This window comes from Pongo pygmaeus, chromosome 8 (assembly GCF_028885625.2).
Source record: "Pongo pygmaeus isolate AG05252 chromosome 8, NHGRI_mPonPyg2-v2.0_pri, whole genome shotgun sequence".
NCBI lineage: Eukaryota > Metazoa > Chordata > Mammalia > Primates > Hominidae > Pongo > Pongo pygmaeus.
Window position 1 is genome coordinate 46817613 of NC_072381.2, and position 14062 is coordinate 46831674.

A 14062-nucleotide genomic window follows, 5' to 3' on the forward strand; every position below is an offset into this window, starting at 1 on the left:
AACTCATTCTTTCTTATGGCTGCATAGTATTCCATTGTGTATATGTGGCACATTTTCTTTATCCAGTCTATCATTGATGGGCATTTGGGTTGGTTCCAAGTCTTTGCTATTGTAAATAGTGCAACAAAAAAACATACATGTGCATGCACCTTTATAGCAGAATGACTTAAAATCCTTTGGGTATATAGCCAGTAATGGGATTGCCGGGTCAAATGGTATTTCTGGTTCTAGATCCTTGAGGAATCGCCACACTGTCTCCACAATGGTTGAACTAATTTACATTCCCACCAGCAGTGTAAAAGCATTTCTATTTCTCCACATCCTCTCCAGCACCTGTTGTTTCCTGACTTTTTAATGCTCGCCATTCTAACTGGCATGAGATGGTATCTCATTGTGGTTTTGATTTGCATTTCTCTAATGACCAGTGATAATGAGCTTTTTTTCATGTTTGTTGGCCACATAAATGTCTTCTTTTGAGAAGTGTCTGTTCATATCCTTCACCCACTTTTTGATGGGTTTGTTTTTTTCTTGTAAATTTAAGTTCCTTGTAGACTCTGGATATTAGGCCTTTGTCAGAAGACATTAATATTCTAAATTAGCACTTTCCAAACTGTGTTCTAAAAATCAATACTCATAATCCAAGGAGGTGATAATGATGTACACTGGACAAACCCAGTGGAGCTTGTGGTGGTGTTGGTTGTTTTTCCTTTTAAAATAAACTTCATCTCAGGGTGCTCTCAAAGCGCATCTTTGTGGCCCATGAGGTTCTCATGCACAATGGGAGAAAATCAAATGCAGATACACTGTGGTGCCAGAAGAGAAAAAGCTTTTTCTTCTTCCAAGACTAATGTCCAAAGTAGTACACATTGATTTAGGCCTGCAATGCACTGAAAAACTAATATTTCACAAAAATCATTCAATAAAGGGAACCTATCCTTCTCATTGCATTCAACATTGTCTTAAGGCATAAAGGCATCAAATAAATAGCTGCACTTTTTCTGGGATTGCTTATGTGCTGATTTTTCCTTCCACCATGACGTCTAAGATTAAAAGAGAAATTGATACTTAATATTTACAATCTGGATATCAATATATACTTGACTCCAATTTCTTAAAATGATTGCTGAAGAGGACAACCAAATGGCTGAAATAATTTTTGAATAAGGGAGTCTATCCCTTGGCATTATAGTTGTACTCACGATTTTAGTGTCATTGTAAGATGAGGCTGGCTGGCTGTGCTGTCATCAAGGAATATTGTCGAACATGAACTGTATTGTTGAGTAAAATGCTCAGTAGATACCTGAAAGGGAAGGGAAGTATAAGATAAACTTATCAAAGTATATTTTTTCATTGATTAAAATGTCAAATTTTTCAAAGCACTAGGATATTTCTTATACTCCATGAACTACCTGAGTGTGGTATCATGTGCACTCTATAGAAAACCCATCGGAGGCTCTTAACTTCCACAGAGGATGTTTGAGATACGGGTTATAAAAGGCTGCCCTTAATGTGGTACCTATCATCAAAACTAACAAGGATTTTATGAATTTCCTTTATAAATAATGAGAAAAGTTTAAAATAAGATTTCATTTTTTATAGTGACATAAAACAGCTGAGAATTTCTATTTCTGTTATTTATTTACTACAGTAAAATGTAATGTATTGAATAATATTGGTATAAGACCATTTTACTGCAATGAATACAAGACTAAGACTAACGCATTTACTAAGTTACTAATCCTAAATGTATTATTTCAGGCGATATTGTGACAAAACAAGTGTTTCAGATTCAGAGGCTCATGTACCAGGGCTGCTAGGCCACCAACAAGTGAGGAAGACATAGGTTTCTCTAGTCCTGTTTTCTTATGTGGAGGATAAAAAGAGTATCACCTAAATATTCTCTCACACCCTGAAAACAGATGACAACTTAAAAAATTTAACCTTCACTTCATGTTTAAATGAGATTGCCATGACATGACTCAAATGAGACCCTCAGAGAATACTTTCCATTCATTTCAAAACTTGATTAATTTTATTCTATAAATCATTTGACCCACACCTAGGCATTTTCCTGCTCTACCCCTGTTCTCTGTCTGGAATAATGCTTTTCTCCTTCCTTGTTTCAACAAGCTTGACTCCATCTACCCTCTTGGATCTCTTTGCCAGTAGCCTCACCAAAACATGTTTTTGTGTACACTAACTGATTACAAGATACTAATTCTAGCAGAGTATTCACCTCATGAGAAAGTACGCCTCTCCATAAGAGTAAGGGAGAGCCCTAACTGTTCCTACCTCCAGCTGCTCAGCATAAAATTTTGAATAAATCAAAAAGTTCAAGTGTTTGACAAATTAATTCAGTTATAATTTGGAAGGTAAGTCTTACTACATTTAATTACAGCAAAAACACTACTAACGGTTTACTGTTTATAGGTATTATTTAAGGTAGTCACAAAATAGAAACAAATCTAACTTCAGTCAGCATAAATCACAGAGTATGAAATTTTACAATCTTTAACAAGAAATGGAAGGGTTTACTTAGTGGTTTTAAGGTTTAATGACAAAAACTAGACAGTAATCATACCTCATATTTTAGTAAGTCAAAACCAAAGCCTTACCATCAAAGGTCCAGTACCCGTTGGACGCCGATGCCCAACCACTGACTTCTTCCACTGCACCTGCTGCCTCTATTTTAACCCATTAAAAACACTAAAGCTGTTTTCCTTGTAGAGGTCTTTCACCTCCTTGCTTAGTTATATTCCTAAGCTGTTTTTTTGTTTTGTTTTGATTTGTTTTGTTTTGTTTTGTTTGCAGCTGTTGTAAAGGGGTTGAGTTCTTTGTTTGATTCTCAGCTTTGTCGCTGTTGGGGTATAACAGAGCTACTGATTTGTGTACATTAATTTTATATCCTGAAACTTTTCTGTATTCATTTATCAGTTCTAGGAGTTTTTTGGAGGAGTCTTTGGGGTTTTCTAGGTATACGATCATATCATCAGCAAACAGCGACAGTTTGACTTCCTATTTACTGATCTGGATGCCCTTTATTTCTTTCTCTTGTGTGATTGCTCTGGCTGGCTAGGACTTCCAGTACTATATTGAATAGGAGTGGTGAGAGTGGGCATCCTTGTCTTGTTCCAGTTCTCAGGGGGAATGCTTTCAACTTTTGCCATTCAATATTATGTTGGCTGTGGGTTTGAAATGGATGGCTTTTATTACATTGAGGTATGTCCCTTGTATGCTAATTTTGCTGAGGGTTTTAATCATAAAAGGATGCTGGATTTTGTCAAATGCTTTTTCTGCATCTATTGAGATGATCATGTGATTTTTGTTTTGAATTCTGTTTCTGTGATGTATCACATTTATTGACTTGCTTATGTTAAACAATCCCTGCCCCTGGTATGAAACCCACTTGATCAGGGCAGATTATCTTTTTGATATGCCATTGGGAACTACAAAACATTGCTGAATGAAAGTATGGATGACACAAACAAATGGAAAGATATCCCATGCTCATGATGGGTAGAATCAATATTGTGAAAATGACCATACTGCCAAAAGCAATCTACAAATTCAATGCAATTCCTATCAAAATACCATCATCAGTTTTCACAGAACTAGAAAAAACAATTCTAAAATATGGTACCAAACAAGACCCCCCATAGCCAAAACAAAACTAAGCAAAAACAACAAAACTGGAGCCATCACATTGTCTGACTTCGAACTATACAATAAGGCCATTGTCACCAAAACAGCATGGTACTGGTATAAAAATAGGCACATACACCAATGGAACAGAATAGAAAACCCAGAAATAAACCCAAATACCTACAGCCAACTTATCTTCAACAAAGCCAACTAAAACATAAAGTGAAGAAGGTAAACCCTATTCAAGAAATGGTGCCAGGATAATTGGCAAAGCCATGTGCAGGAGAATGAAACTGGATCCTCAACTCTCACCTTATACAAAAATCAACTCAAGATGGATCAAGGACATAAATCTACAACCTGAAACCATAAAAACTGTAGAAGATAATATCAGAAAAACCTTCTACACATTGACTTGGGCAAAGACTTCATAACCAAGAATCCAAAAGCAAATGCAATGAAAACAAAGATAAACAGTTGAGACTTAACTAAAGAGCTTCTGCACAGGAAAAGGAACAATCAGCAGAGTAAACAGACAACCCACAGAATGGGAGAAAATCTTCAAAATCTATACATCTGACAAAGGACTAATATACAGAATCTACAAGGAACTCAAACAAATGGGCAAGAGAAAAAACAAACAATCCCATCAAAAAGTGGGCTAAGGAGATAAATACAAAATTCTCAAAAGAAGATATATCACTGGGCAACAAACATATGAAAAAATGCTCAACATCACTAATGATCAGGAAAATGAAAATCAAAACCACAATGCCATACCACCTTACTCCTGCAAGAATGGCCATAATCAAAAAATCAAAAAATAATAGATGTTGGTGTGGATGTGGTTAAAACACTTCTCTACAATGCTGGTAAAAATGGAAACTAGTACAAGCACTATGGAAAGCAGTGTGGAGATTCCTTAGAAAACTAAAAGTAGACCCACCATTCAATCCAGCAATCCCACTACTGGGTAACTACCCAGAGGAAAAGAAATATTTATACAAAAAAGATAGTTGCACATGTATGTTTGCAGCAGCACAATTTGCAATTATAAAAATATGGAATCAGCCCAAATGCCCATCAATCAACAAGGGGATTAAGAAATACCATTCAGCCATAATAAGGAATAAATTAATGGCATTCCCAGCAACCTAGATGGAATTGGAGACTACTATTCTAAGTGAAGTAACTCAGGAATGAAAAACTAAAGATCATATGTTTTCATTCATATGTGGGAGCTAAGCTATAAGGATGCAAATGCATAGAATGATACAATGGACTTTGGGGACACAAGGAAAAGGGTGGGACGGGGGTGAGGGATAAAAAACTACAAATTGGGTTCACTGGATACTGCTCAAGTGACAGGTACACCAAAATCTCACAAATCACCACTAAAGAATTTACTCATGTAACCAAATACCACCTGTTTCCCCCAAAACCTATGGAAATAAAAATATATAAATAAATAAACTACGGCATTCTTCCCAGCAAATATAAAATAAAATGAAAACTCAAGTTTACGTTTTCCTCTCTCCTTTTCGGCAGGACAAATTTTAGAAATGTTTTTAAATAATAACTTTTTTCTTTTTCTGAGACGGGGTCTCCCCTTGTTGCCTAGGCTGGAGTGCAGTGGTGCAATTATAGTTAACTGCAGCCTCAAACTCCTGAGCTCAAGCGATCCTCTGCCTCAGCCTCATGAGTAGGTAAAACTAAAGGCACATGCTACCAAGCCTGGCTAATTTGTTATTTAACTTTTTTTAAATTTTATTATTATTATACTTTAAGTTTTAGGGTACATGTTTTTGTAGAGATGAGCTCTTGCTATGTTGACCAGGCTAAAAATAAACAAATTTTAATTAACTTAAATATTTCTAACACTTTGGGCATTCATGAAAACAGCTCCATCTATGTTGTGAGGTAATGGGATAATACGGCAGTGAAAGTTTGAATAAAAATATTAAACAAGGCCTTAGGAGAAAAGTATAATATACTTATTATAGATACATCACTAAAAAAATTGTCTAGGTTAATACCACTAATTATATTGAAATTAAACTTTGATTCACATGTAAATATAAGTCCTAAATTTGGATTAAATATAATAGATTGAACACAAATTTATTTCCTCTGCCTCTGGAAGTCTCGTTAGTCATATATAAAATACAGTTTACACACAGGATCAAGAGAGAAGGTTGACAGAGATGATTTTTAATAAATGCTGGGACATAAAAAGTAGATAAAGGAGTGGTAAATAACACAGAAGCACAACTTTGGTCCCTACAAAGAGTGACTGGAAGAGAAGCAAGCCAGTTTGTCTTGTAGAACTAAAGGCAGGCTGTGAACTTACAGGCAAATGGAAGTTTGGAAAGTAGGGTAAAACATAAAACAAAAGCCAGCAAGGTCAGAAAATCTGTGGTTAGAGCCCCAAGTCCACCTGTCCACCCATCTGATAAGAAACTTAGATGTGTGTTCTCTGGATATACCAAACCTGAGAATTTCTAGGTTCAGAAATACCACGGCTTAAACCTGAGATATAAAGAAAACTGTACACCAAAAATAGAACTCCAACTTACTTCCCTAATTCTGCTTTTGGAAAGCAAGTAGCCATTCTTTTACTTCCCAGGGAGAAAATTGGGAGACCCTTTCTCAGAAGAAACTGAACTGGCTCGAATAAAGATCCCCAGATAATATACTGAAGTCCCACAAATGAACAGCTAGTTTGGCTTCCAAAACCTCACACTGAGTGCCACCAGTTAACAGAAGTCCTGTTTCCAAATAAAGCCAGGGACCACCACACATTGGAGGGAAGCCTCCAACAAGAGACATCAAAACAACTGAAAAAAGGGATTCATGGGACCAGTCAAAATCAGGAGCAAAACTTAAAAAAAAATCTAAAAACACTCTGAAAAAGATGTAAAATTCAATAGAAATATTAGAGTAAAAAGTCACAGAAACTGAAAAATCGAAGGGGAAAAATTAAAAACCAATGCAGGTATACTGGTCTAAGCAGCTGAGTGTCTGAATAACAAGACTATCAGAAAAAAAGGAACACAGAAAATAAAAAAATTCTCAAGAAGAGATAGTCTTCAGACTTAGTAGCCTCAATAAAATGAAAAGATTCCCACCAAGCTGTTATGAAATTTCAGAATCTCAGTGAGAGAGAAGCTTCTAAAAAGCTTCCACAGAGACATAAAACCTGGTTATAAATAATGTATCTCACAATGGCAATAGAGTCAAGAACAACACTGTAATGAGAGCACAATTGCAAAATATCTTCAGAACCATAAAGTTTAGATTCAACCTAGAAGTTTACTCTGTATCAAAAAGGAGGGATTTTAAGACTGGCCAGATCCCTAAACATCTCTGCCCAGGAAAATGTGCTCAAGTACAACTAGTGAGGATAACAGGACAGAAGGAAACAGAATCTAGGACTCAGGTGATCCCACACAAGATGGCAGTTATGTGAGATCCCAAAAGACTTCAAGGAGCTAGCACAGAAAAGCGGACATCGAGCATATTTAGGGAAAGCCACTCTATATTGAACTAGGATGACAAAATGCCAAAGAAAGTTACCCCCCACCCCTGGCAAAAAGAAAAAAAAAAGGAACATATGTGTTTTAGCTGATGGAAAGTATCTTTGAAAGGCATGTGATAAATGCTGCAACACTTAGGGGGAAAACAGCTGTTAGAAAACAGGCAAATGAATATAGTCAGAAAATTAGCTTCAGGCTAAAAAAAGAAAATGGATGTGAAAGCAAACAGACCAGCCAGGGGCTACTTATTGCATTTGGCTGGGTAAAGTAACATAGGCTAGGGAAAAAGAGATGATCCAGAAAAAGTGCCGAAATGCTCAGATTTCAGAACTGTTTCAGAGAAAGAATGAAGGACATATAATGCAGAGGCACAGTGAAAACATCATATGACTTAGCAGTGAATAGAATTTGCATAGTCATAATCATGTAAATATTACTGATTTAATTAAAAAGTGTGCTACAATTGGAAGAAACAGAGGGAGAAAAATAAGGTCATGGTGTAGTGAGGAAGGTATGCTTTCACCTGCTACGACAAAGTCAATAGACAGTGCTGATAACTATTCTATTTTTGTTATTTGTTATTCTGTATTTGTTATTTTGTTATTTGTTAATTCTTAGCTATTCTATTTTTGTTATTTGATTAAGAATATGATTAAATATTTAAGGCAGATCTTTATACCACAACCAGAGTATTGAAATTTAACTTAAATGTCAGAAATTCTTAAAATTTCTAAGCTGAAGACTTCTCTGAGTAAATTTTATACTCAGGAAAATACAAAAAGAAGTCCAGTCTATCACCACTCGGTCCCCATTATAATTTAAAGGAATCAAGAGAGACATATTTTTATATCAAACTGTCAATTTCTTAACTTTTTGACTGTTTACGTACATGCTTTGTATAGTTGCTTTTTCTTTTTTCTTGTACTAAGAATGAAAAAGAAAATGGTCACTTCTGATACAAATACCATAAAATAAGAGTAGTAGCTAATGTCTTACTAATTACTCCTAAATAAGAAAAAAATCCATTTTAAAAAATTACTTTCAACAATTTATATTTAAATTATCTGGCATGATAAATCTCATAAAGTAAAATCTAATAACTTAGTTTTACTTTTTGATCTAGTTTACTTTTTGTTTCTTTTACATACACATGAAAGAATCCTTGTGCATAAAAGAGCAAAAAAAAAATGAGGACAGATGAAAAAGTTAGCTAATAAAAAAGTTTAACTGTTGCATATATGAGCCATGAGTATTTTCTCATTCTGCATTTACACATAGCTTACTTTATTTGCCAGAATCTAAGAGTTAACAGTTCTAAGAACTACTTTCTGGCTAGGCACCTACCTCTGGATGCACCAGAATCCCTGTAAGCATCTCAAACCACACTTAGTGATCATCTACTAATATGTCACTAAAAACAAAACAACTGGAAAGTAACTTATCTTAAATTTAAATTTTAAAATGACTATACAAACCTGATTGGACATGGTGTCTGCAGCACAAAAAATCTTTTTTTTCTAAAAAAAAAAAAAAGGACAGCATAATGAAAGCTCCAAGAGGACTTGGGCCATGCTTTGTTTCCTACACTGCCTCCACCTTTGATGCTGGAAGGGCCTTGCAGGCAAACATTCCTACCACTGAAGAGTGAGGGACATGGAATAGCTTTTGTTTTTACCTCTTCCATGCTCTCTATGTGTGAGAAGCCCATAGCTCTGGAAGGAACTGGGAAAAACAACTCTGACATGGTTTGGATATTTTCCCCCTCCAAATCTCATGTTAAAATATGACCCTTAATGTTGGAGACAGGGCCTAGTGGGAGGTTTTTGGGTAATGGTGGTGGATTCCTTATGAATGGCTTGGTGCCATCCCCATGGTAAGAAGCAAATTCTCATTCTGGTAGTTTAAAAGAGTGTGACACCTTCCCTCTACCTGCCTCTCCCTCCCTTCTCACTGGGTGGAACCACCTGCTTCCCCTTTGTCTTCCATCATGATTGTAAGCTTGCTGAGGCTCTCACCAGAAGCAGATGTTGAAGCCATGTTTGTACAGCCTGAAGATCTATGAGCCAATTAAACCTCTTTTTGTTATAAATTACCCAGCCTTAGGTACCTCTTTATAGTAACACAAAAATGAACACAAATTCTAACCAGAAATAACTTACTCAAGACAGGCAAAGTCTACTCAAAACTACAAAAAGAAAGGTTACAAACTCCCATATTTTACTGTGCTGCATTACTTCCCATATTATTATAGATCCTCACTTGTATTCTTGCTGCTTAAATCAACTGGAAAACTTGGCCGTGTATGGCTTTCTAGCAAACAAACGAGGATTTAACTTAACATTAAGGAAAATAAGCAGAAGTAGGGCATGTTTAAATTTACATCAGATGAAAAGGTTAATAACTTAAAAGTTTTGAGAAGCATAAACTTGGATGTGATAAATGCATGTGATCAGAGGACTGTGCAAGAGGAGGCCAAAATCACAGATTCAATCTCTGTTGATGAACAACTATTTTTTTTTATTATTTGTTTAAGTGGAAACCAAGCTGAAGCCTAAGTTCTGTCTTTAAAATATACTCTTAGGAGCAAGGGAAAAGGGGCAAAGAATTATAAAAAAAGATAAATCTATGACTCCTCCATCACACGACAAATTGTGTTGATAAAAAGATGGCAAAATGTATAAATAAAAAATTTACATGATTTCACTAACCGAGTAACAACTAAAAAAAGTATATCACGTATTAAAATAAGACAAGTGAATATGTGAAAAGTTGAAAAAATTAAACCAATATGAGTTTTTCTAAATATTTTCTATAATACATCTGATCAAATAACAAGAGTTTTCAATCTCTTTCTTGGCAGAATAAACAATGTTGTCTCACCATCTGTTTGAGATTTTCTCAGGAATATCGTGCTTGCCTTTGGATGGTCAGAAGGGTTGGGCTCCAAAGGTATATCTATAGAGGGAGAGAAAAAAAATATGTGATCATTTATAAAAATTTATCAACTCATTTATTTGACTGCTGCATTTAGGCTATTTCACTACCTCTACTTTTATTCTTATCCATTGAAATGAATGTATAGACAGAAGATAGAGCCAGGCAAGATGGCACATGCCTGTAGTCCCAGCTACTCAGGAGGCTGAGATGCAAAAATCACTTGAGCCCAGGTCAGGAATTTGAGGCCAGCATGAGTAACATGGTGAGACCCTCCTTTATTTAAAACAAAAAAAAGGTAAATTTGCCTTTAAGTTGTGTAAAATCAACTGCATAGAATAAAACAAGATGGCAGTATGTTTTAAAAGACAGGTCTATTTTATAGGCAAAATATAAGATGTAATCTGGAATTTTTAAAATTTTTAAAAAGTAAATTCAGCATATCTGTCTCTTCCATGTCATTCTGAGGACACAGAACCTTAGTTCTGTTGAGTAGCTGTCTTCCATAGTCACATGAGATCTCTAAGTCTTCATTTCTTCATTAGCAAAATGTAGGGAGAACATATATAGGCCTTATTTGTATTGCAAAGAGCCAAATGAGACATACATAAACTGTGCTGTAATCCTAAAGAATGACAATAAAGAGCCTTTTTTGAGCTCTCATCCAACACTACCCATCTATTAACTGGTGTGAAAAATCACTCAGAGGCTTTCCTTACACCACCAAGTGGAGTATGTTTACACAAGTACTTACATGCTTTGTGTATAAAGGTATAATGAATTAATTCACATATTTGTTTATTCTAAATACTTAAATATCTTGGAAAATGAGTATAGTACTCCAAGTTACAAAGTCACACTCATCATGAGTCTTAATTATTCCACCTCTGAAAAAAATAAAAGCCCAACCAAAGTTTTTTTTTTTTTTTTTTCACTTTAAGTTCTGGGATACATGTGCAGAACATGTGGGTTTGTTACATAAGTATACATGTCCCATGGTGGTTTGCTGCAGCTATTAACCCACAATCGAGATTTTAAGCCTCACATGCATGAGGTATTTGTCCTAATGCTCTCCCTCCCTTTTTCCCCCACCCCCTGATGGGCCCCAGTGTATGATGTTCCTTTCCCTGTGTCCATGTGTTCTCATTGTTCTTTTTGCTTAGGATTGTCTTGGCTATACAAAGCCCAATCAAAGTTTAAATAGAAGAGCTATAAGACATTTCCTCTACAGTAATAAACCTCTGGCATTTAAATGAAACCAAAAAGCCAGTGGATTTAGTATCTTTATGATAAAATGTTTTCTATTTGGAAAAATTTAGTTTTTATTCAAGAACCATATTGTTACCCAGAATTCTTTTTACTTAGATTCACCTCTTTGCAAAATTTTAGAGGCAAACCAACTGTTTTCTCTTTTCTACCCCCTCCCATACCCCACCTCTCCCAGCAGTGTAGAGACTGAAAAACTCTAACTTTCTTATTTTGAACAAGATGCTATGGTCAGGAGGGGGAAGGACAAAGGGGAAGCCATGGCAACAAACACTCTTACACAGGCAAGGTCTGACATTTTAACCTTCAATCTTTATAATACACATTCAAAGCCTACATTTACGTTTTGTCTTTCGAAAGTTTTGACCACAAATCATCCGCACCTCTCTTTTAGAATGAGGAGGTAAATAATGTCTGTTAAGTCACCAGAATAAATCTGGAGACACATTTTGTGTTAAAGTAAGAATTTTAAAGTAATCAGAGCCTCTTAGGTAAACTTCTTTGGGGAAACCACCCCACACGCATTTTTCTGCAGCCCTGGCCATGACATTTCACACCTTTCCCAATTATTTTAAGCACCCTCCATTTTCTTTCCTTCTGTGTTCAGATTAGTTAGAAGAAACTAAGCAGCTTCTATCAAGGTGACTTAAAGCAACCCATATAGTCTCTCTTATGGCAACCTGCATTCTGATTTTAAATAAGAAATCCCCAAATATTTCAGTATGAATTGTCCTCAGATTTGGCTACTTTAACAAAGGAAACAATTAGGCACATACCTGGTTCCTTCACTTAGGTACTATCTGGATAGGTATAAAAAGAATGAGATGGGTACTGGAAAGTTGGGATATTTGAGTTTTTATTGAGAAAAGGAAGAGAATATTCCAAAGAAGCCTCAACAAAGTCCCACAGGATACTAAACAGAGCTACAGACAAGAACAGCCATAAATAAATGGTCCCATGCCAGAAGGGGAGAATGAGATGAGGGAGCAAGAATTGGGAGTTTTGGAGGGAAGGAAAAAATAAACTAACTGGACTCTGTGGAGAAACACTAAGGGGTGGAAACGCAAGGCAAGCCAGGTTTTGTTCCTGGAGAGCCCTAGGATAGCTGGCTACAGGCAGAAAGGAGCCTGAGGTGGGGGATGCCTCCCAGAGGACCCTGGGGATAGCAGCAGCCAGAAGTGTGCCAAGGGCAGAAGGCACCTGTCACCTCCTTACCTTCAGGCATCTCCGGTTCACAGATGTGGTGCATGTGGAGGCCCTCACCAGCTTCAAAAGTCACCTCACCAGGCTCTACAGCCGCAGCCACAGGCACTCCTGCTATCAGGTCCCCAGCTGCTGCCTCATAGATCTCAGACTCACAGTGACACACCGACCCCTCGTGCTGGTGCAACTCGGGGCTGGCCCTGGGACACACACAACAGGTCAGTATGTTTCCCATGGGGTGCCTCTACTCCTGTCACCACCTGTGCCTCTGCTCACAGCTTTGGCCACACACTCCCGCTGCCCCAGGCCGAGGCTATGCTGCACATGCAGAGATGGTCTTGCCCGCTGCTCGCCTGCCCACCTCGCAGCCCAGCCCCAGCCCCGGCTGGGGCTGCAGGCCAAGGCCCGTGCCCTGCCGCCTCCCCTGAGTTGACTTGTCTGGGAGAGTGAAGACCAGCCAGCTTATTTAATAGGTTGTGAACCCAACAAGCGCTGAGAGACACAACAACTGCCTGAAGAGAGAACAGATGGAGCTCCTCCTTCTTCTGTAGTCACCTACAGACTGAAGCCCACTGGCCCAGGTGGGAGCCCAGGCTTGTGGCTCACAATGCCCCGCCCTACACTTCACAATGCCCTCCCTGACAGCTCACAATGCCCCACTCTGGCTGCCACCCCTCCCCCACAGCTCAGAATGTCCCTGCCTGGCCTGCCCCACCCTGTGACTTATGCTGCTGCTGCTCTCCTGGCCCCTTGTGCAGTGCCAGTGGGACTAAGATTTTCATTCATCAACAGCTTCCTGAGCTTTTTAGTCCTAAGGAAAGCATAAGGTGTTTCCTTACTTGAAGCCATCTTCCTCTATGAGTTCTATACAAACCCTCAGTGAGTAGAGTGGGTCCCATTAGCAACCCAGTTGAACAATTTTTATTTGCTGACTCAATGTAGATACACCTGAATTGTTGACTGCTTTTGTAACTAAATACTCCTCTCCTGTCTTCCAATGAGTGGTAGTTTTTGTCTGCAGCTTGACCATAGCAGTCCCTGGGGCCCTAGCTCTACTCTCAATAAAGAGTTATGGCTGTGTGTCTTGAATCACACGTTAGGACCCATCCCGCCTCCACCTCCTTCTCCAAAAACTAGAAACCTAACTTGTCCCTCCAAGTTCTGAAATGCTGAAACTTACCAACTCCCTTTTCTCCCCTCTGTTTCTTCCTTCCATGGCAAGGACTTTCAGATTTTCTCTCTTTTACTAACAAAGCATTAAGCATGATTTTATCATACAAAATAGAGAGCTGTAAAGTGGGGTACCACAGTCCTAACTCAATAAAGATGAATGTTCAACATCTGGCAATCAGTATGTGCCTGACAGTGTTCTAACTATGCTATGCTCATTTAACCCTCAGAACAATCTCATTTTACAGGTTTTACAGAAGACATTGAAATGGAGAGGTAAGTTATCTCCCCAAGGTCACACGACTGCTCAG

General features: G+C 37.6%; 1 protein-coding gene across 5 annotated transcripts in view; it reads right to left on the reverse strand.

Moving 5' to 3' along the window:
* LOC129006319 (cyclin-Y-like protein 2) overlaps positions 1-13155 on the reverse strand; it is a 36934-nt gene extending 23779 nt beyond the window's left edge. For 3 of the 5 annotated variants that reach the window (XM_054435869.1, XM_054435866.1, XM_054435865.1), the window contains exons 1-4: positions 12594-13145; positions 10059-10133; positions 8068-8102; positions 1200-1300 (exon numbers count right to left, since the gene is read on the reverse strand). In XM_054435869.1, coding sequence (XP_054291844.1) covers positions 1200-1300; positions 8068-8102; positions 10059-10133; positions 12594-12816 — 434 coding nt within the window. In that variant the 5' untranslated portion in view covers positions 12817-13145. Of the gene's footprint in view, positions 1-1199; positions 1301-8067; positions 8103-8653; positions 8696-10058; positions 10134-12593 lie in introns of all 5 variants that reach the window. The other 2 variants (XM_054435864.1, XM_054435868.1) reach the window with 2 other exon arrangements.
* Positions 13156-14062: the final 907 nt, after the last annotated feature.